General features: G+C 37.9%; 1 protein-coding gene across 1 annotated transcript in view; it reads right to left on the bottom strand.

Moving 5' to 3' along the window:
• PARD3B (par-3 family cell polarity regulator beta) overlaps positions 1 to 24,224 on the bottom strand; it is a 1,011,045-nt gene that overhangs the window by 488,195 nt on the left and 498,626 nt on the right. Inside the window, exon 5 of the mRNA XM_034655034.1 lies at positions 3,755 to 3,843. Within this exon, the coding sequence (XP_034510925.1) occupies positions 3,755 to 3,843 (89 nt within the window). The remainder of the gene's footprint in view (positions 1 to 3,754; positions 3,844 to 24,224) is intronic.

Here is a 24,224-nt window from a genome sequence, read left to right as displayed (position 1 = left end):
TGTACTCTTACCAGAAGTATAAAGTAAAACATATCAGACCCATTTTACAGATAAGTAAACTGATGCCTAGAAAGGTAAAATAATTTGTCAAACCTCACACCATTTCTCCAAGGTAGAGTCAGGACTCACACTGGAATTTATTGTATTCTAGAGCAGGAGTGTTAAGCTACTTTCACGAGTTTCAAAGTCGAGGCACTTCCTGATGAGGCTCAGAGGAAATGAGTACAGGATCAGGAAGGAAAGCTGGGATCAGGAAAATCTTCCTGAAGGAGGATTTTAGATGGAAGTGAGAAGGGCAAATGGATCTTCAATCAGAAAAAGTAGGCAAGGGGTCATGCGGAGAAAAGAACACAGTCTGCACCGAGACACTGAACCAGGATGGTTTGGGGGTACAGAGAATGGCTGTGATATTAAAGAAGCTAGTGAGCAGGGAGAAAGGAAGGGAAAGATGGGGAGGTATTTCGAAGAGTAGGTTGAACCATCAGCTTGAGATCAAATCTCAGAGTGATACGTCAAATTCCACGCAGGAAAAAAAAAAGCACACTTAGTTTTTGTAGAAAATGGAGTCATTAAAGGTGTTGGCACTAAGGAGTGGGGTGATAAATGCTGCGGTTTAGAAATATTTATCTGGCAGTGATAGCTGGGGTCGATTAGAAAAGACTAAGACAAGATAGAGACTGATCCCTGAGACAGGAATTAGTAAATTATTGCAATAATTGGAGAGGTAATAGGGCTACAGCAATAATTACAGGAATAAAGCATGAATACCTGGGGAAAGGTTTAAGGGATTTTTTTTTTTTTTTTGACATGGATTCTCCCAGTAGTTTACTAAATGAATGGATATCAAAGGCAAAAAAGGATAAAACTTCATGGCCATTTTAAGCGTGGGAGAAGAGGTAAGACTGGAGGAGGCTAATTTGGAGACGTGTCAAGGAATAGGCTGAGGTCAGGAATGAAGTTGAACTTGGGGATGAGGTGAAGGTCTTTTGCATGTATTGCTTGCTGTTGAAATAGAAGCTTTAGAGTGACTAGGTGACTCAGTCAGTTAAGCGTCTAAGTCTTGATTTCAGCTTAAGTCATGATCTCAGGGTTGTGAGATCAAGCCCCTCATGGGGCTCCATGCTGGGATGGAGCCTCCTTAAGATTATCTCTCTCCCTCTACCCCTCCCGTTGCCCTACCCCCTTTCAAGAAAGAAAGGAAAGGAAAGGAAAAAAGGAAGGAAGGAAGGAAGGAAGGAAGGAAGGAAGGAAGGAAGGAAGGAAAAGAAAGAAAGAAAGAAAGAAAGGAAGAAAGAAAGAAAGAAAGAAAGAAAGAAAGAAAGAAAGAAAGAGAAAGAAAAGCTTAAAGTGTAGTTAAAAAATAAAAATAAAAAAAACACCCAATAGAAACCTCTTGCTTCATCGTCTTAAGATCAAGGTAAATTGAGCAGTGCTGCATAAGCGCTTCATAAGAGATGCATATTGTAAGAATATTCGGAGAACCCCCTCTTATGGTTATTTTTCTTTAAATAAAAATGTGTTAATACTGGGTAAGCAGCTAATAGGTATGCTTATGATTTATGGAGCAATGCGTTTTAACCATTCCCTGATCAAATATGCTGCTAGTATGTTCCAAGACCCATATGACATGTCGGGAATCCTTCAGAGGATTCATAGTCTTATATGGCAGAATGACAGAATAAACTGTGGTGTGTGTGCTAATCACAACTGCAGTAGCAACTAATAATTATCCAACCGCTCATTTAGTATTGTGCTAAGCACATCTACCTGTGATAAATCGCATTTAATCTTCACAATAATCTGTGTGATCATGATACCCATTTTCCATACTAAAAAATTTAAAGAGGTTAAATAATTAGTCTAAGGTTACACAGGTAGTGTTCAAACCCAGGATTTAACAAAATTCAATTGGAATGAAGGAATGGTTTGTTGAATGCTGTGGTTTAAGAAATTTGTATCTAGCAGTGAGTGATACATGAGATCAATTAGGATAATGAGATTGGTATTCAAGAGAAGAGACAGTAGGTTACTACAATAGTCTGAGCGGTAATGCAGGCTTGAGCAATGATTATGGGGATTTAAATATAGGAATAGGTTCAAAACATTTTGAGATGGACCCTGGAAATAATCTGCTGAGCTTCTATGCCACCTACATCGAAGTGAGTCCTAAGTGCTATTCTTGGGCCAACTTCGGTGGGATAGCACGCCCTCCTTGCCCCAGGAGAATGATTGCCACGTAACTCAGCTCTAAGTGGCTTCCTAATTCCTCTTCCTTTGTTTCTTCATCACCCCGTGCCAGCTAGAACCCAAGTGTTTTCCTGGAATTGTGATCACCAAGCTTCCTGCTGCTAGCTGTGCATGCCATACTGTGAAGACCCTTCTCATCCTCCCCGTACCTGAGAGCTTGCAAGTGCTGGGAGTCCACACTTACTCTACTTTCTGAACTTGGCCCCAACCTGATTTCAGCTGATTTCTCCAAACTGGTGCTCACCACGTGAAGTTCCTTAGCATGAAATCAAACACCAAGGAATAAGGGAAGGTGTACACAACAGGAAACACGGGAGTCGAAGGATTTGGAGACAAGAGTAGTGGATGCAGATTGGTTCTTTACAAGTTACTTAATTGCTCTGAATTGCAATTTGTTAGCCCATTAAATGTGATGATAAAACTCTTGCAAAAATTATACATGTATACACATGTCATGTGGCTATAAATCGTGTGAGGGAAGTCCACACAGTAAATCAATGTGATAAAGGATGACCACATTTTTTTAAAAAAGCTAATTCCATGCAAAATGCTTGGCAATGACTAGTAATTGCACCAAATCAAAAGAAATGTTGAGTGAATCAATGAATGGACCATCAACCTTAGAAACGTCACCTCTGAGTGCTGAAGCCAGAAATCTATGAAACATAGAATTACTTTCCTAGTGCAAAATTTGAAGCAACTTCGAAAAAATGATGGTAAGAGTGGTGGTGGTGGTGGTAGTATCATCACCATCATTACCATCGTGGTGGTGGCCAACAGCAGCAACTCTCCCCATGGCTTACTCTGGCCCAGGCACTGTTCGAAGTGCTTTACATACATGAATTCATTTAATCTTCACACCAATCCTCTGAAGAAGGGTTTAATATTATTTCTGCTTTACAGACCAGAAACTAAGGCAAAGAAAGACGAATAACTTGCCTAAGCTCATTGAACCAGCAAGCAGCAAAACTAGGAACTGAACCTGTGGTAGCTAAGGCGGAACTGGAAATTAGAACAGAATGGAGTAAGAATTGGGGAAAATGGGAGCAAATGACTGCATATAATGAGTTACTTACATTAAAACCATGAAATATCCTAGGTAATAGACTGGATTCATTTTATATATATTGAGTAAAAAATACTGCAAAATGGTTAAAACAGAAGGCAGAGCGATATTCAAAGCGCTAATGTCAAAGTACAGCACTCAACCACAATGAACTCTGAAAATTCACTTTAAACGGTTGTTCAAAGAGAAAAAAAGCAATTAAGAAATCCAGGTTGCAGAAGAGTTGAAAGACTTGGAGGCTCATTTATATATGTTTGTCAGGAAGTTCTTCTATCATAAAAGAAAATAAAAGAGTGACTAATTAATTTTACAATTGGGACAGGTTTCACTCTATTCTTCTACCTACCCTGACCTTCCCTATAAAATAAAAACAACTACAAACTATTAAAGAAACATTACCCTGTAATAACTAAAATAGTCTTATTCACATAAAGAGAATACCTCAATGCATCCTTGGTTTTCGGCGATGTCAGTGGTTCTGTCTGTACACCATTCATAACTTCTCCATCTTCTAAGTTCTGTGTGGAATCCTGTAGTCAAACAAACCCATCAGCATGTGGATGCTATGCATATAGAACTGAAAATTTGAATAAGATGTCTCAACGTGAGACAGCAAGTGGTTTTACTCTCGATATTTATAGTATGCTCCAATTTCTTTGAAGACTGGAAACAGGTGTTAATCTTTTCAGTGCTTTCAATGTTCTCTTCTCTCCTGTTTGGTTTCTGAAATACTCAAATGGGCCATTTACACAAGGCAATATGTTAAGAGCTTTGGAATACATCATTTAGCTTCCTGCTACTCAACCATAAGCTTTTGGGACTGACTGTTTTAAATCAGCAAGGAAAGGGGGGACCAAAGGGAAGGTGCCACTGACAGGTGGTGATGTATTAGCTTTAATGTACTGTACTTGCTTGCACCCCCTGGTGACACTAAAAACATAAAGAAAGCAAAATCCATGAAAAAAAGTTGCCTGGCAAGGTCACTTCTGTCAAAAATATAACAGGACTACGGCAGGAAAAGAACTCTGGAGTTCTTACTCTGTCATAAGACTTTCATTCTGAGAATGATCTTTAGCAGAGGGAAACTAAAATTAACCATTTAATTTCTAAAATGGTAAACACTCTTCCACTGCAGAGAGGTAAGAGGGCCAAAGGAGGCAAGCACTCCAACACAGTGGCCGCATTGAGCTGGATGTTACATAGAGAGAATGGATTCTAAAAGCAAGCTTGATTTAGAATCTCATTTGTAAGGCATTAGATTTCTGTTAGGCTTTGGAACTGCACTTGAACAGAGGGATTCTGCAGATAGACACCACTCTTCAGAAGCAGAGTCATAAACCATGTTACTTGTGGACTCAGGTTTCACAGAGTCAACAAATTAAACACCCACTGTCAACCGCCACACCTGTAAACAGAGCATTCATGGATCTGAAAGCATGATCGCAACAACCAAAAAAGACAGTATATCAGTTAAGAGTTTGGGCATAAAGGAATTAGGCTAATATCTTGAAGAAAACAAGGTGTGGAGTCACAGTTCAAGCAGTCTGTCAGTGTGAAATGATTAAAATAATGTGTTTCACTTTTAGACAGAGTAGCAACATTTCACATAGGGGTTCTGGGTTTTGTGAAGGACTTGGTCTACACTAGATTTCTTTTTTAAAAAATTTGTTTGTGCCCTTTCAGTGGGATAAAGAAAGGGAAGAAAATCTAAAAGGTCAAAGAACACGTTTTAGTTTAAGGCACCAAATCTTATAAGATGAATGTCTTTGAAAGCTTTCAAACATTCCTACTATTATGAAGGGCTTGATCTAGGCTTACAGAGAAAAGAGACAGGGTTGGGCAGCTTACAAAAATACTTAGGTAGATAATTTAACAAAATACTTGAACTCGTGACTACTGCACATGTCAGAACATTTGCACTTTCTTCCCTGTCTTATACAAGCGAGAGTTCTAGGAAGGGTAAGGGCATGTCTGGTCCTCTCTTAAGTACCCAACACACAGAGCTCATTTAGTGAATGTTAATGAATGCATGAGCAAAACAGCACTGTATTAGTTTCCTAATGCTGTGTAATAAATTACCCCCAAAGTAAATGGATTAAAAATCCTATTGTCTCTCAGAGTTTTTGTGAGTCAAATATTTAGAAGTGGCTTAGACGGGCGACTTCTGGGGTAGAATCTCTCACAAGGTGGTAACATCTCAAGATGTCAACAAGGCAGCAGCTTCAGTCATCGACAGGCAGGACTGGGGTTTTAAGACCCACTATTTTTTTTTTCTTAAAAAATTGTATTATGATATAATTCATATAACATTAAATTTACCCTTTTAAAAAGTACAATTCAATTTTAACTTATCCACAGAATTTTGGAATCACCAGTAATTTTAGAACAATTTCAAATTCCCAAAAGGAGACCCCCACACCCATTAGCCATCATTCCCATTCTGTCTGCCCACCCTCCCCACTCCCCCACCACTGCCAGCAATCATTGATTTACTTTTTGTATCTAAGAATTTACGTTTTGTGGAGATTTTATACAAATGGAATCATAAGATAGTGGCTGTTATCACTGAGCATGAGGTTCTCAAGGCTCATTCATGTTGTAGTATGTATCAGCAGTTCACTGAATTTTATGGCTAAATAATATTCCCTCATATGGGTAGACCACATTTTGTTTACTTATTCATCACTTGATGGGCATTTGGGTTTTTCCCACTTTTTCTAATTATAAATAATGTTGCTATGAACATTTGAATTAATGTTCAATTGTGAGACAAATGCTGCTAAGAAGGACAAGGTCTTGCGGGCATATGTTTTCATTCCTCTCTGATATCTACCTAGGGGTGGAATTGGTGGGCCATATGGGAACTCTGTATAACATTTTGAGGAACTGCTATAATATTTCCAAAGTGTTGCACGATTTTACATTCCCATCAGCAATATATGAAGGTACCAATTTCTCTGAATCCTCGCATTATTGCATTCTTAATTTTCCTTTTTTTAAATTTTAGCCATCATGGTGTGTGTGAAGAGATTTTCATTCGCATGTCCCCAATGACTAAGGATTTGCATTTCTCGAATGACTAACGATGCTGAGGATCTTCTCATGTGATTATTGGACATTTGTAGATCTTCTTTGAAGAAATATCTAATTATTTGTTTTTTTTTATTGTTGAATTGTATGAGTTCCTTAAATATTCTGTATACAGATTCCTTAGACACACGATTTGCAAATATTTCCTCCCTTTCTGTGGGAGAAACTTCTTGAAATTTCTCCATGTGCCCTTTGAAGCACAAAAATTCTTAATTTTAGTGAAGTTCAATTTATTTTTTTTCTTTTGTTGTTAGTGCTTTCTGTGTTGTATCAAAAAACATTGCCTAATACAAGGTCACGAAGATTTACTCCTATATTCTTCTAAATGTTTTATAATGTTAGCTGTTATATTTAGGCATATAACTATTTTGAGTTAGTGTTTGTACATAGTATGACTGTGCCATTTGTCATAAAGACTATCTTTGTCCAATGAGTTGTCTTAACACCCTTATCAAAACTCCACTGACCAGAAATAGAAGGGTTCATTTCTGGACTCTCAACTGTATTCCACTGATCTACGTAGGTACCCATATGCTAGCACTACACGGTCTTGATTATTTAGTTTTGTATGAAGTTTTGAGATCAGGAAGTGAGAATTCTCCACATTTGTTCTTTTCCAAGTTTGTTTTGGCTCTTCTGAGTCCCTTGCATTTTCATACAAATTTAAGAATCAGAACATCAAGTTCTGCGAGGAAAAAAAGAAAAAAGCCAGCTGGATTTTGGTAAGAATCACATCGAATCGGACATCAATTTAGAGACTATTAGCATCCTAACAATATAAAGGCTTTGCATCCGTGAACAGTTAAGAGTGGCTATTAATTGAAATAAATATTCTTTTTGGTTCTGTAATTCTTCATGGATATACATCCTCAGAGTGTCAAAGAAAAAACTGGGATATATGTTATAAAATGTTAACTATTTTTGCCTCTTTGCTTCCTCCTCCAAGTGGAATTTTCTTGTTGATCCCTTGCTAAGGTAAAAAATAGCACACTTTCTGGTTCAAATCAACATTCTACAAGGTTAAAATAACTTTTTTTTTCTAGTTCCAGTTAGACGGTTAAGTAAAGGTTCTATTTATGTCAACAACATACTTACTCCTCTAAGTATATGGAAATGTCAATTAGAATTTGAAAGCAATATTGGGCCAATTGCAATGTGACACTCTGCTCAAGGGTAATTCTGAACTGACTATGGTTTTATTGCAATCATGTCCATAACTACAGACTTAAAAAAGAACACACACGTTCACAGAGTTCTACGTCTAAGACAAGAGTTCCAGTATTTCAAAAGGAGCAATGAAAAGTCTTTGCCTTGCCACAGCTATCAAAAAGGGCAGTGACTAGAGTTTATCATCTCAACTAATGGGCAGTGTGCGTCACTTGCCAAAATCATTCCTACATATTGCAATAACAGAATTCTTTGCTATTCTCTAGAGACGGGGCACACAGACAGATGCCCAAGGCATCCTGCAAGGACACAAAGCCAGTTCTAAACTGACTCCAACAACACGGGAGCAGTGTAGTGCTTTCAGACTTAGAGTCAACAGCAACTTCTTTCTGGACGGGGTCCATAAAAATCACTTTTTCCAAAAATTACAAGATACCTGACAAGCAATAATTTAGGGGCACTTAGGCTCTTCCCTCACTAAATTACATGGTGAAGAGTCACAAAACCACACGTACCTAAAAATGAATTTTTTTTCCTCCCTCATAGCTTATTTAAATAACTTTGAGAAAACAATCTGTGAAATCTGACTTTTTAGTTGGGAGGTAAAGGGGCAAAAATAATCTGACAATGAAGAGCTAGAGGTATAAACAAATGGTGTGGAACAGACATGCTCTTCTTCAACTTTAGACTTGAGAGATATTAATTATGTGATTTCAAGTCCCCAAACTTGCCTCTAAAAAAGTCGAGGGTTTGGAAAGCTCCGCACGTAATTGTATTAATAAAACCATTATAATTTCTATTTTTAATGTTCACTTAAAATAGATGCGATCCACTGCAGAGAATATGAGGATCTCGAGCAACTTCAAACTTTCTTTTGTCTCCTCCTTTTACCCACACTACAATTCTTTGCTCTCTGATAAAGTTCAGCAGGAGGTGGTATCTGGCCAACCTGGCAGAGGCCTTGAAGAAGCTTGTCCTTTATCTCTTTTATCAGAGCAGGGAACATATCATATATGGCTCTCACAACAGACAAGTTTAATTACTACAATTTTTCAAAAGTGAACATTTTTAGCAACACTTTTCAGGATCATGGGAGCATTTCTGACAGCCAGAATGAGTTGGATTTAAACATCACTGCACTATTTTTAGCCTTAAAATCAACACTTACATAAATATTCCCAAACCAATTAGCAGCAGCTGGAAAGTAAAGGTGTTTACATTTAGTTAGCACCAGCGCTAACAACTTCAAGGGCTCAAAGGCTGCAGGAAAGGGGCGCAGTACCAGGCAGGGCACTCCTCCCCGGGGGAACATGGTGTTGGCACCAGGCTATCATCTCATATTCCAGTTGGTATAAGTCACTGATTTCACACAGGAGAGCGTACACGTCACGTAGCCTCACTAAGTTACATGTCTCCAAATAAACTTAACGCTCTTGATAAAACTTTTTTTGGAAGAAAATGCTACCCGAATTCTCATTGCTTTTCCCCGAGCCGACCACAGCGCTAAAACAATACTAAAAACAGGCTTAGGGCTCCGTTTTTCATCTCTCAGATGAGAACTAAAATAGATGTCCTGTTATCAACAGATGTCTCTGCCGTATAGGTGAAAATCTACGGCTTTGATGTTTTCCCCCTCAGTGCTCTGTAGCCACATTTGAAACCACTTGGCCACGAAATTTTAACGGCAATTGAGTAATGTTTCAAAGCTCAGGTGCATATTATAACAATATTTGCATTCTAAAAAGCCAACTGCAAGTTTCTTTTGAAATGCACATGAGGTTTTAGAATGGAGTAATAGAAAAATTATACAGAGAAGATTTGAACGCCAGGTTACGTGCCCGATGCTCATACATAAACATAATGTAAATTGTAAAATTAAAATTCTGGGCATAATTTCAGAATCTTTGTTTTTACATCTTAGAACAAGAATATCTGTGCTAAGTAAAAACAAGTTGTATTTGATAAGCACACGTATGAAATGATCATGCATTTTGGTAGTCAAGCACGTTATTCAAGCTTGACCTAATATATACTCTTTGTGCCTTGGGCAACACGTTACCGTGGGAAACCACGGCTGCATAGACACCACCTCAAAAGGTTTCAGTTCTAGCAATTTAACATGCCCGTAATTCATTTCATATATTTTTCATATTTTTATTTATAAATATATATTAGATTGTGTGTCCATAGGTCTAGAAATTGGCAAGAAAATTGGAGACTTGAAAAGCACTAAATTTCAAGTTTCTTAAGAATAAGGACAATTTTAACAGAGATAAATTTTAGCATATATCAGAATCACCTGGAGCCTTGTGAAAACAGATTATTGGGGCCCATCTGAGGTTCTGATCCCCTAGATCTAGGGTAAACCCTGTGAATTTGCACCTCTAATAAGTTCCTGCTGCTTCCAGTCAAGGAACCACACTTTGAGAAACACTGCCCTGTAGTAACTAGCGCAGATCTTCAGAAATCCTTAACAATGTTAATTCAGCGCTGGAAAGAATGGTGCTGATGAGCCAGTCCACTTGTTTTATAGCTAAGAAAACTGAGACCCAAAACGGTGAGGTGACTACCCATTTTTACTGATTGCGAAAGCAACGAAGCCAGAATCCAAGATTCCTGATTTTCGGTTCAGCGCTCTGAGTATCAAGGTAATAGCTACGAACTTAATGAATGCTGACCTTGTCATTCATTTTATCGATCTTGTTTTCTTTCAATGACATTAACAGAAAGTCTAATAATGTCTTGAGTGTATTTTCTTTCTTTCAAAGATCTCAAAATATTTCATATATAACTAGATGCATATTCATGACAATCCTAAATGATTTCTTGGCATTCCTATCTTAATTTTAGGCATGGACATATCCAAAACCAAAAGGATTAATGTCTTGTTCAAGGTGAAACTAAGGGTCAAAGAATGAACCAAACTTAGGGCCTATGTCTCCTGAGATTTAGGTCTGCATGCAAGCACGTTAAATATATTTACATTGTAATGTCTCTCAGTTACAGATTTTATGCAAATAGAATAAAGAAACAACATCCTATCATGAAACATTAAAAAAATCATTTACATGAAAAACTATCAAGTGTTTCATTATTCTGAAGATTGAGGTCTAATAATTCCATTTTTAAAATAAAAAGTTATTTTGGAAGAATACAATTAATTAGATCATAAATAATGAGTCCCCAAACCTTGGCTATGAGGTGTTTGTGCACACACACTGCAAAGCCACGAGTAAGTTACCAGAATAGACATGGGATAAGACTGGACTGGATTTAAATAATTCTGAACTTTGTTAAATATGCCACAAGTCAGCAATCTCCCAGTGGACTGTCTCCCAGAGATTATACAGTTACGCATGCCGTGCTGCCCAGGTTAAACCCCACCAATAACACAGAGATGGCTACACCTTCTCTTTATCTGGTCTGTGTCCAAGAGGTACTGCATGGTTTTAATAAGTTTAATAAAAATAAATTTTAAAGGGGGAAAACCAAGGTATTGTAGTAAAATTAAGCTCTGGTCTAAGACAAAGGAAAAAGGTTCTAAAAGAAGTTCTCTCATTGCTTTGCCTAGTGACTGGATACCTAATCTCCTGGCTCTCACTTTCATTATCTATAACATGGAGACGAGAAGATTTCTATTTCCATTCCAGATCTAAAATGTCCCAGTACTTGGTGAAGGTACACATAGTAAGGCAGGCATGCCCTCACTGAAGAAACATACCTATAAAAATTCTCCAAGAGATCAATTAAGAGGTGATTATTCATTTGAACAAATGCTTTTTTGGAAAGCTTCTCCTGAGAAGCAAATTCTCACTGAAATATATACTTTTATACTTTCTTCACATACAGATTCTAAACAACTTTTGAGGAACAAATCTATGGCAGGAGGGAAAGCATACTTAAAATAAAACCCTCCCATCTCTACCTCATTATCTTGTTATTTTCTATGCTCTTTTCTTGGATATTTCCTTTCCTTCTTATTGTTAATTAGCACAGTTAGAATTCATTGTTATGATTTCCCAGTTTCTGAGTTAGGTTTGAGAAGACAAAAGAAATTTTTTTTTAGTGATTTTTTTTTTTTAACGTAGACCCTTTACACATTCTACATGCTGGGGTTTTTTGTTTGTTTTTTTGCTTATGTGTTTCTGGTAGGAATTTATAAAGTGGCCTCAACTAAACCTGACACCAGGGAGTTAAAACCCAGTATGAATTTAAAGGGGGGAGGGGGCGAATTCTGTTTTGTCTGTGAGATCTGAGTGGAATAGACACATTGACCAATCTCATCAGGGTATCAAAGGAAAACCACCATTGATGTGAGGGTCAGCGTGTCACAAGCTTTGATCTTTCCGCAGAAGAAGGGGGGAGGGGGCGAATTCTGTTTTGTCTGTGAGATCTGAGTGGAATAGACACATTGACCAATCTCATCAGGGTATCAAAGGAAAACCACCATTGATGTGAGGGTCAGCGTGTCACAAGCTTCGATCTTTCCGCAGAAGATCAACACCAATGGGTCGCTGCTTCCCAAGCAAACACATTCAGTGAAAGGCTGCTTTAAAATCCTTAGAAATGTGGAAGTTCAGAAGTTCAACAAGGTGATCCTGCAACCCTTCCTCTAATGTCCACTGTTTCTTACACTCAACACATTTCAAAAAGTGCTGAAATGGAAAGGGGAATACACATATATTTTTTTTCCAGTACAACACTGACACAAACATATTTATAATGACCACTTTGATTTATAATTAGATTCTTGCCCCCACCCAGTCACAGCTGATTTTCCCTAGTTTTCTATATTATTAACCACTTCAAAACCGCTGAAGCCTAATGCTGCGGCACCAGACCACACCATGTATTCCGGAAGGGTGACGATATTGAACAATACAGCACATGCCCCCATCATAAAACACACGCTCAAATGTATTGTAAACATCTGCTGCTCTTCCATTTAATCTATTCAAACTGTACCATCTTCTCAAATATTTAGAATACGGGACTGCCAAACTGGACAGTTCGTTGGCAGTGGGGCCTCATGTGTGTCTACAAACCATCACCCAAAGCCGGTAAATATAAAAAGACTTGAGGAAGTTGGGATGATTCAGCAATTACAAAAAATTTCTAGCTTAATCGTTTTCATTTTGCTGGCTGAAATACATTTCAATCAAGTTTGACTCAGATAAATGTACCACGGGCATTTAAGCAAAGTTATACAACTTTTTGGCTGGGAGAGAGTATAAAGATAAAAGGACACGTTATTAAAGGAATACTTTTCATTTGCCGGAGCATTTCGCTCTTGCTGGCACAGGCACGCTCCCCTGCTGGGCTTCCCTATGAAAATCTTCACCTATGAAAATGGGATGCAGAACATTTTGAATCCATGGACCAAGTCCATAAAGACTTGTTTTAGGAAGGGGAAAAAAAAAAAAAACAAAAACACAGGGAATTATGTGTATGCTCTGTTTAGCAGAACCTTTCGAAAATATTTTCAAAATAAAGGAAGTCAAAAATCTATGTTGAAAAATCCTTTATAATGATCAGATGGGAGCACCAAGTTTACAACCCATCTTCATTCATGAATAAGGCACATTCAAGGACTTTAAAAAATGCCTTTCTCATTGCCCTCATCCTGTAGGCATTTTATTCTCTTCTCATCCAGACCCCAACTCCCCTCACCCTGCCATGTGCATGTGTATCTCTCCCATAACTTCCATCTATCTTTCCACACAATTGTTTTGCCATTCACTTTGTCATTCTTGCATTTCACTTCATGACACCTTTATTGGAAGCCTCTGGCTTCAAAAAAGCGATCTCGCTAGCTTATAAGACCAATTGAAAATAATCATTGGGGAAGGATCTTCTCTGACGACGTAAGGTGCACTTGAAGCAATCTTTGCCATGACATATGTGAAGAATGAAGAACAGCAGGAGAAGCAAAAGTACAGCACGGAGAAAAGAAGCAAGGCAAGGCTGAGCCAGCTGTGCTGTCTCGGGTGTTAACAGCATGTGGAAACAGCTTTAAGGAAAGTGCAGAGGTCTGAACCACAGAGAACAGCTGTAGTCAAGAGTCGCAGTCAGCAAAAAGTATGCTTTTGTTTTGTTTTGTGTTTTTTAGATACAGAGATACAATAGAGAGTTGGGGAGATTCAGCACTTAGAAGTGGCTAGAACTAGACCAGATCATATAAGGAAGCCACCACGCATTTCTGCTCAGACACAAATGTTCTCTACTTAAAATTGTACAGTGCTTGAGGTGTGGGGGGAAGCTCCACCCCATTAAGAAGATCTCATTGGTCTAGACAGCAAGAGCTAAAAGGTAAGCTCTGTGAGGGCAGTGGTTTTCTTCACTCATATATCCCCAAAGCCTAGAACAATGCTTGGCGTAGAGTAGACGCTCAACAAATGTTTAGACACACCAGCGGTGGAGACCACCACTGCTTGTCCGGCAAACATCCATCCCTCCTTCAACATCCTTTAACAGAATGGGCACTTCCTCCTTGAGCACTCTGCACAGATTCGGTCTGGCTCCTCAGGCCACGTTAGTGCCATACAGAAGTTCCATATGCATTTCAGGGTAGGCAAGAATTCCTTTACAGGTCTGGCTCCCTCGCTTGGTTCTGACATCCTGGGGGTGGGGAACGTGTCTTTTCCATTTTTGTATACCCGTCACCTAGCACAGGCATGAAATATGATAAATATTTCACTTTAGAGGTGTTTACTGGATAAAGAAATCCTTTCCCTAGAAATCCTTTCCTTTATAGTCTCTTAGGTAACATTCGATTAAAAAAAATATGTATGTATCTCAACATTGGTGAACCCTCTACGACATGCAGAGGATTACGTGAGACTCTATGGGGGGATTCAGAGATGAACACGACACTGTCTTTACATTCAAAGCTGCACTCTAGCTGGAACTGTTGCCAGAGGCAGCTCTGGCAAGAGAATTTAGAGCAGAATTGAAAGCTAATCTTTATTTATGGATTGAAATAATTGAAGAAAAAGAATGCGCCGACTTGTACCTGGCTGGTTACGTTTCTTTATATATGCTTTTATATTTTATTTATTATAATGCAATTTAAAGTGACTTCCACTATTTATAAAATATTTCTAAACCAATATTTAAAACTATCTAAGTTCTACGGTCACTGGAAGCTTGAGTCTGTCAGGCTCTCACCAGCCTGGAAAGAAACCCCACCACGCTGACACTTCCACATCCTGAACCTCTAGACTGGAGAGTACTGATCCTGGGGAAGGTGGGGACCTTCCACCTGAGGCTGGGCTGTGAGCGAGGCCCCACGACTACAGCAAAGCTCTCTGGAACTTTTGGTCAATATTCCCCTCTTCTTGCAGCTGTCTCACTTCTTTAGATCCAAATACAGGTCAAAGTGAAAAAAAACCTCTTGGTTCAATTGTCTTTTTTCATTGTTCTTCCCTCCTTGGGCGCCTCCTTATCCTTCAACAGCACATCACTTCTTAAATACCTCCAAACCGTCCTCCTCCTCCATTATTTTTAAGAATGCCCTGAAACTCTTTCACAAGCTCAAGAACTTCTTCAAATATCCTCTCTACCACCTAGATTTAAATGAAAACGGATTTTCCCCAATGAAAGGACTTCCTCACCAACCCTCTGAAGTAGGACATGTCTATTTTCTTCATGCTCCCAACCCCCATCCTAGAGCTGCTTCTAGACTGAGATTCTGTTTCCTTCTTTATAACCTGTGGCATCCTTCCTTGCCATTCCTTTCTCACTGCCTTCACCAATCTTTGCATTAGTCCTCTAGCATTTCCTCCAGTCCCATTATTTTAATTAACTTATTTATCTACTTCCCCCTATGCCTTATCTCTCGTTCTCATCCTGGTTGATTTCCACTTCCACAGTTTTCTTACACCTTCTACTTTTTGCTTCTGTTTCAGAAACTATAACCAAAAGCAAAATCAAACACAGGAAGCCAAGGGAGGGGCTCACCTAAGTCCTTATTACTCACCAAGGAGATATTCTTGTGAATCAAAACATATTAAATGATATATTAGCCAGGCTAGTAAACCCATGAGCAAAACAGGATTCATTTAGTTCACACACGCTTGTTGTGGGTCTCCATTGTGCCAGGCACTATGCTAAGTAGTGGGGATAAAAAACATATATACTCTTCACCTTAATGAGCTCCTTTTGGGGAGAAACGGGCAGAGAGGCTAGAGAGAAGATAGTAGCAACTGGTCTCACTAATATTCACCTGTGTATGCTCCCAAATTCAACTCAACTGACACCCAGTCAGATCCCAACTATAGTGCTATTCTTTCCCCAACCTCAACCTCTTTCTGCTTGTAATAGCTGTATAAGCAAATAGATAGCAGAAATTAATTTTTCTCCATCCAAAGCAGTATTTTTAGTTTTTCTTTTCTTTCTTTTTTTTTGGGGGGGGGTCATAGTCTCACCCGCAAAACTAATAGTAATGGCTCATCTCCCAGCACAGACATATATGTGCACATACACACAGAACTGTGCATAAAATTTCAGGGCTTTCAAAACTCCCCAATTTTGACAATGATCTCCAGGTCAAGATCTACTATTAACCTGTTAATCAAAGTCCATATTTTTGACAGAATCATGAGATTTGTCTTATAGAAATATTAAATGTTATCACCTCTGTGAAAACTATCCTTAGATAGTTTGCTACACAGGACAATATCTGAATAGGACAGGTGGTGGCTGTTACAGGTAAAAGGCCTGAGTGGATTTGGAAGGGTATCGTACTCATCACACTGCTCATCTACTTTTCTGAGACTCTCCAGGGAGAGGAGAGGCACAGTACAGACAAACATCCCTTCAACATCTGTCAGCAAATGGTGCAATCTTTTTCTGAAGCCTCCTTGACAAGCTAAGTGATTCCTGCACATGAACTTCTCAGTGTGAGTGACTCACATAGTGCTATTGCAAAATTACGAATTATTACATGTTCTGGACCTTTGGCTTACATGTAGTATAAATGAAATTTCAAATGTTACATCTGTGAGTACTGAAGGTGTGATGTTCCTGACTACTGGTCCATTTGTGGCTATTCTGAGATTGACAGATTTTGGCCTCTAATGCTTAAATCTCTTTCAACCATGGTCCCCAGCAATTACTAGAATAAGTGGCAAAGGTGTACTCTACAGATTTCTTAATTCACATTTTTAGAACTGCTTCTATTAGATAGTGATGATTGAATCCAAATGGCATGTCTGGATGAACCTTTGAATCCCATCCAGATCTACCAAATGAGCATAGCTACTGGGGCAATTCGATAGGACAAGAAATTTAAGCAGTGAAAACTGGTAGAGGATGAAACTGGAAGATTGTTTAGAATTCCTGATTCCTCTTACATAAGAGCTACAAACCAGCTTCATGATGAACTTCCCAGAATCACAGGGCCAAACTTCTACATAGCATGGGTATCACCGCCATTTCTCTACCACCTCCACTTTCATCAGGCTTCAAGAACACAGTAACTACACCCAGTAAAGGTTGTCTGATCAATGTCATATGAAATTCTCACGAAAGCTCACGTGGCTTCAAACTGACAAAATTGGAAGAAAGCAAGCCTCGCCAGTCTACATTATGTTCCCTGCTTGAGTTTTATCACTGTACAGTGGACACTCATCTTTATAGAAATAAATCAGTAAACAAACCAATTCACCCATCCTGTTGTCTGTGAACCAGACTGCACCTCTACCCTCCCTCCCACAGAATTGTGGGCCAGTGCACTTTTTCATAATTACGTACAGAAATAACATACTGAAAAGAAACTGTATCTTTCTAGTCACTCAGCATAATGTCGGTTTATTAATATGTACAAATATTTGAAGGTTTCCTGAACTATATTTTTAATAAATGATGAGTATAATCCAAAGGTTAAAAAACAACAACAACGACAGACGAAGTGGTTCTTTTGCAAATCTATACCAGATCACTTCCTCAATGACACAACAAAACAGAGTCCCAATGAAAAAGGAGAAAGCTTTCTAATCAAAGCCCCCCTTAGCCCTTAGCCCGAACAAAATAGAGATTTTCTTTTTAATTCAATTTCTGTTAAGGTTGCTGCTCCACCATCATCACCCCAGTCCTCAGCCATGTCTAATCAGTGACGCAATCTCACACTTTTAATGAACTCCCAGGGTTGCACAGAAAAGTGCATGCTTCCTGACAGATAAGGGTTTTTAAACTGAGTGGTGATGTAAACCCCTCTCTTCTCTCCTTATTACAAGGGAAATACTTCTACTGTTGCTGAGGGCACTCAGGTGATGTGCCTCTACAAAATACTGCAAATGACCTCTTCACTTGGGAGGCAATCACAGCAGATTAAAATTACTGCATTTAAGAGCTCTTCAGAAGGGAATGGCAACAGGAAACAAAAATAATAGGTCTATATAATCAGATACATTGGTTAACTTTCTGTGGGTGACCTTCTCCTAAGGAATGATCAAATAACAAATATGACAATAAGGAAAAAGCTTAATTTTTACTCATTTTTCAAGATGGAAATACAGCATACAGAAAGGGTGATGGCTAGGATTTTCGCTGGATGAAAGACTAGGAAAAAAATAATGGACTCAATCTTACCCTCTTACACCAGTAAATGGAGAATCGATGAGATTTCAGGCTCAGATGTGTCATCTCACCAGAAAGAAACAGACAATGATTTGGTGGCTGGTATACAGCAGTAGGCTGAAGTGCCATGGACAATGAAAAGAATGAGGGCCCACAACTTGTGTGTTTCCTTGTTCTCCCCAGGATGATGGCCAGATGTGCTCATCAAGATGGTGCATGGTTTCATGGCTGGGTACAAAGATTTAGAGCTTGTAGAGAGGAGAGGTCATACGTTTTGCGCCATTCTATATATTTGCAGTATGCGGTCAGCAATTATTCATATAAATCTATATTACTGACACTAAAGCGTACCCGAATACGCCACTCCAAAATACACTACTAAGGCAAAAGGACTATTTTGAGCTAAAGGCAATTGAGAACAAGCAGACACAGGGAAAATCTCTTTCCCTCACCCTAATGCCTAAAAATAAAGTATAAATTTCCCCTTTTGTAAAGGAAATTTCCATTTGTAAAGGTGCCTTCCTACCCAGAAGACAGCTATTCCTGGTGACAACTTTTATCACTTGACTCTTATCTGCATAACAATACAACACTTATTTACCATACACAGCTCTTCTCCTTACCTTCCCAAAGCTTGCTTCCCAGATTTAGAACCCCCAAGCCCCTTTTCCTTCTTTAGCCCCAAATGGTATATAAGCCTCATCCATCTGGCCATCTCCTTGAGCCACATTTTTGTGAACTCCTGTGCAAGCATGTGTATTACGAAACTAAAACTGTGGGTTTTTTTTTTTTTTCCTTTTGTTATGCCTTTTATCAATTTGATTCTTTGGCCCCAGCCATTGAATCTAGAAGAGTAGAGGGACAAAGAAGTTGAGACCAGGAAGCAGAAAGACATAAAAAGGAGTTTAGAAAGGGAAAAAAATGAGTCAGTAACCATTTGTATTAATGCGATGTGAATTTGTCCCGCCCTATTGTCAGACTTTTGGCCTAAAAAAGAGTGAAACTTGAGGGTCAATTTTTAACTAAATAGGGGGGCCAAGGACAGGCCACCCCATGAGGGGTCGCTTTGGCATGAATATTATTTTGAGTTAAAAGCAATCAAAGCCCAGCAGATTCAGGAAAAGCTCTGTTCCTCCTCTTCAATTGCCTGCTTGTACCAAGAAAAGAGCTGCTGATAGAGATTCCTCTTTGCCTAAGGAACTTATCTATATAATAGGGTAACCTTTGTTTTCCAAACATCTCTCTTCACCTTCCTGCTAATGAATGGTCTTTCTCCCCTTTGTATCCTCAGACTCCTACCTCCTCTCCTTAGCTCATATAAGCATCCTGTTGACCAAGTATCTTTAGAATTTCCCATATCTGTGTGGATTCTCCATATGCACACTACTAAGTAAGATTTTCTCCTGTTAATTTCTCTCTTGTCAGTTTGATTCTTCATCCAGCTAGAAGAATCTTAGAGGGTAGAGGAAATTTTTCCTCCCTCAAAACAGTTCTCTCATAGTCTTGTGGTTATGGTCCCAAAAGGCCTGAAAGAGAGCAAAATTGGTTGGCTTTTTTCCCATTATTTTTCACAACAATCCAGTCATTTTCCAAATCCAAGGTATCATAGTCCACCCTATTCTTTTACAAAGCAATATACCAATCTATTTATGCTTTTCCTGCCCACCTGAATAATTCAATCTTCAACGTGTTCGTGCATCTAGACTTGTCTTATCTTAATTTCCTCACTTAAACCCAAACTCTGTCAAATTTTAATCTTTCCCTCTAAAGGAATTGACTCTGTACAGCTGTCAAATGCATCACTGAGTGTGTTTCTATCATTACCCTCAGGTTCCATTAGGGACCTAATGATGACTTCTCAGTGTGTGGGTCTGTTCCTGGAAAGACTAGCGAGTGTCCAAGAGTTAGAGGCTCCATACAAAGACTTGGTACTCATTTGGTTTACAGGTTAAACTCTTTAAAGCCTGATGCCATGTATTTTATCATCTCTTAGAATCATATTCATCTGGACACTTCCACACAAAAATCTCTCTCAATATATAACTGCTTTGGACTAGAACAGTTGGTCTAACCTTACAGTCCCCTATACTTCACTGTTACATTTGAAACTATGCTTTAAGAATTTCTTAGGCATGGCTTCTAGTCGACACACAATTATCTATGTGGAATGATACCATACCCATTCTGCCTGATACCATACCCATTCTGCCTGCTCCTACCTTCAATAGCTATTGTGATCAGCATCAATTTAAATCTGGTAGAGGTTTTGTTTGTTTTTGATCTTACCATTTTTGATATTACTTTGCATCTTTACATCTAATATTAACACTGATGAAATGGTGACATCAAGTCCAGCTTGATGCCTTTTCACACCACCACTTCTGAAAAAATTTTACTTTTCTCTACCTATTTTTTGATAAAGCAAGTCATTTCAGCAAATTATTAACTTTATCTCTTGCATTGCTCAAATAATCTCATTAAAAAGATGTTTTATGAAGTGTAGAGAACTTACTAAAATATGACCATTTTTGTCCATGATACTGAAGACAGCAAAAAGGAGGAGAAAATTTACTGCTCAAATTGCCATGGTCAATGACTTTTTTAAAAAGCTAGCTACAGGGCTGCCAGGATTATAAAATGCCAAGTCCTATGCCCCACTTCAGCCTAAAGACCACTATAATTAGATTAGCATAAAAAGAAGAAATGAAGCAGCTAATTTATGGAAAGTACATTATATGACTGACAAAGAAGAATGACAGCTTTAATCAATGGAGGAACAAGTGTGTGTGTGTGTGTGTGTGTGTGTGTGTGTGTGTTTTAAGCTGAAATTTAAAAGAAACCAAAAAGAGAACTCAAACCTTTATTTCCCCCCACCAAAAAAAAACAGAACATTTTCCATCTTCAGTTTGGACACACTTTTAAGTTCAGACAATTTTCCTTTGTTTTTATCATTAATACTCTCCTTTTGAAGAAGAGTTTTAAACACACAGACACACACACACACACACACACACACACAGATATGGCTTAATTTTGACAGCAACTGCATTAATATGAACTGTTAAATATACTTCTAAGACTCTAAGCAATAAAAGCTAGAGGAGGGCTGCTAAGAATGCCCATATCTAAAATCTAAATTTCCATTATCTGCTATATTTACAACTTCATGCTTTACACAATGTGCCAGAAGGAATGGCTTAGCAGTCTAAGCATCTGGTACTAAATTGCTATATTCTTTGAATCACACAATTCATTCATCCACTAGACCTTGCAGGGGCTAGAAGTGCCGACAAGTCGTACCACTTATGGGTTTATTCATCCAGGGCCATTTACACTGTTGGTGGAGCAGTGGGCTGGCCCTAGATCTCCCTTTTGTTTTATAATTGCAGCAGACCCTATTTTGAGTGAAGACTAGTTTTCTCTACTTTAGGAGTACCCCCAAAGAGTCCCTCCAATGTAATGAAATACATAAGGTAGCAAGGGATTAATTACTTTGAAAATATGACAAAATATTTAATAGCCAAAATACGGTCACAGTAACTAAAATGTTCAAAACTGGAACAGAACTGAGGCAGAGGTAGCTCAAACCATGAGGAACTAAGTGCAACTAGATGTCTTAGTGTCTGAGGCAGTGCGCAGAGAGGCCTCCACACCTGCTCTCACATAAATGACTTGTCTAGTCCTGCCTCTCATAGTCTTTGTGATTTTTTCCTGGAAATAAAGAGGCCACAAGAGAGTCCGCTTAGAATGCTCCTGTCATGTAAATACATCTGCACTATATGGCTTTCCAAAGAGTTGCACTTCATTTTGTAAAGGGTATTATTTCTGTAATATTTACTGTCACCTGAGAGAAAAAACAGTAGGTCTTGTTGAAGTCTTCACTAAAATAGCAAATTAATTGAGGTTAGAAGTGCCATCATTAATTAGACCAGCTCCTCTTCACTTGAAGGGCCAGAATCTATACTGAGTGATGGTAATCTGCACTTACTAATAGAGTTCTATGGCTAATAAAGCAATATGTTATGTGTTAACAACAGCATCACCACAAGTTGTACAAGGTGTTGAACTTGACCTTTTGTTGTTTCTCAGCCCTCCAGGTCCTTTTCTGCAATGACCAATTCTGACCATAGTTTAAAGCTTACTTTAGGATAGAAATGGCTTATGTAATGTACAAGAATGTCTGATAAAAAAACGTGCATCAACTCAACCCAGTTGTTTATAAATATGAGAAAATAATGGAAAAATCTAATTGTTATACTTTATTCCTAGGATGACTATAAAAAATAAACACCTTCAAATATAATTCAAGTGTACAATGAAATTATATACCAAATATCAAAAACAGCATTAAAGATTTTAGGGTTAATGATTTGATAGAAGATACCTAAAATAAATACAAGTGATGCCTACCTTGAAGCTTAAGGCAAAAAGGTCAAAGAAGATGAAAGCACCAATGATTATTGTTTAAAATATGTAAATGTCAATGGGAGGAAATTAATAAGTGTTGACACTTATTATTTAAAGCAAAAAAATCATAGATAATTTACAATATACAATGGGATAATTATTTGTAATGGCAACAATTTATTTTATATAAAAATTACTTAATTTGTGATACTTTGATTAAGGGTATTTTTTTAAGAAAAACGTGCTAAAGATTTTCCATTTTTTTAAAATGGAAAATAATTAAAAGCAGAGTTTCTAGATTAAAAAAATAAAATCCAACTATAACTTGTTCCTTTATAAGAAACATATCCAAAACATGACAACCCTGAAAGGCTTAAAATGAAAGGGCAGAAAGGGTAGAAAACAAAAACTTGTAGAACTATGTTACATACAAAATAGACTAATTTAAAAAAAAAAAAGGTATTATTAGGCAACTAAATGGCCACAAATCACATAATGACAAAAAGAACAATTTAGAGACAGATATAATAATTACCATCTTACGTACCTAACAATATAGACTCTGAATATAAAAGATGGACACATTTACAGAGAGAAATTGGGAAATCCACCATCGTTATGAGAGATTTTCATACATTTTTCCTAATAAGTGATAGATATTGCAGAATAAAGGATACAAGGCACTTAATAAGTTTGGTATAAAGTGCAAATAGACATCAACTGGTATCTGACAATTTTGTAAGCAAACGAGGACATAAAAAGAATAAGAAAAGCAACATATAAAGGAAAAAGATGTGACTGTGTACCAGGACATAAAACAACCTCAATAAATCCTAAAGAGATTATCAAGATGCCCCTTATTCTCTGACCACAGTGCAAACAGTAAGTTAAAATCAGTAAGAAAAGTAAACTTAAACAAAAACTCCACACCTACACATTAGGTAAAAAAAATAAATAAATAAATAAAATAAAGCCATGTATCTAAAAAACTCACATATCAAAGAGCAAATCACAAGGGAAATTTAGAAACATGTATAACTATACAATTTAAAAATTTTCAACATATTTTAAAACTTCAATATTTATATTTAAAAAAGAAAACCTGTAATAGATGGGGGGAAAGATCAAATGAAAAGTAATGGAGGATTTTACAATGGAGGGATGAGGTGGCTCTTGCCTAAACACTCCCACCATAAACACCATGCTTCCCATAGTGTGATGCAAATATGTAATGAGTTCACAGCATCACCTCTAAAATAGTCTTGCCCAAAGAACTGATCCTGAATCCAATCAAATCTCCACATTTAACTACCGAAAACTCAAGGAAGGAAGAAACAAGTTAAGTGATAGCACAAGGAAGCAATGTGCGAATTCCAGAATGTAGGATCCTGTATAGTGAAAAATAACCCAGTTTCTCCCCAAATTCAAAGGACTTGAAATAAAAAGGGAAATAGGAGGACAGTTATAAACTAAGAATCCTAAGTCCACAATAAGTGAATGCAATGTGTGGGCACAGTTTAGATCCTATTGCAAATAAATGGGCTCCTAAAAACCTTTTTTTTTTTTTTTGAGATATTTGAATAACTTTAACATGGCTAGGGTATCAGGTAATATTTAAAGTGGCATTTATTGGGGCGCCTGGGTGGCACAGCGGTTAAGCGTCTGCCTT

Source organism: Ailuropoda melanoleuca, chromosome 2, assembly GCF_002007445.2.
Source record: "Ailuropoda melanoleuca isolate Jingjing chromosome 2, ASM200744v2, whole genome shotgun sequence".
NCBI classification, from domain to species: Eukaryota; Metazoa; Chordata; class Mammalia; order Carnivora; family Ursidae; genus Ailuropoda; species Ailuropoda melanoleuca.
The sequence above is the reverse complement of the archived record's forward strand: the minus strand, read 5'-3'. Positions and strand labels throughout refer to the sequence as shown.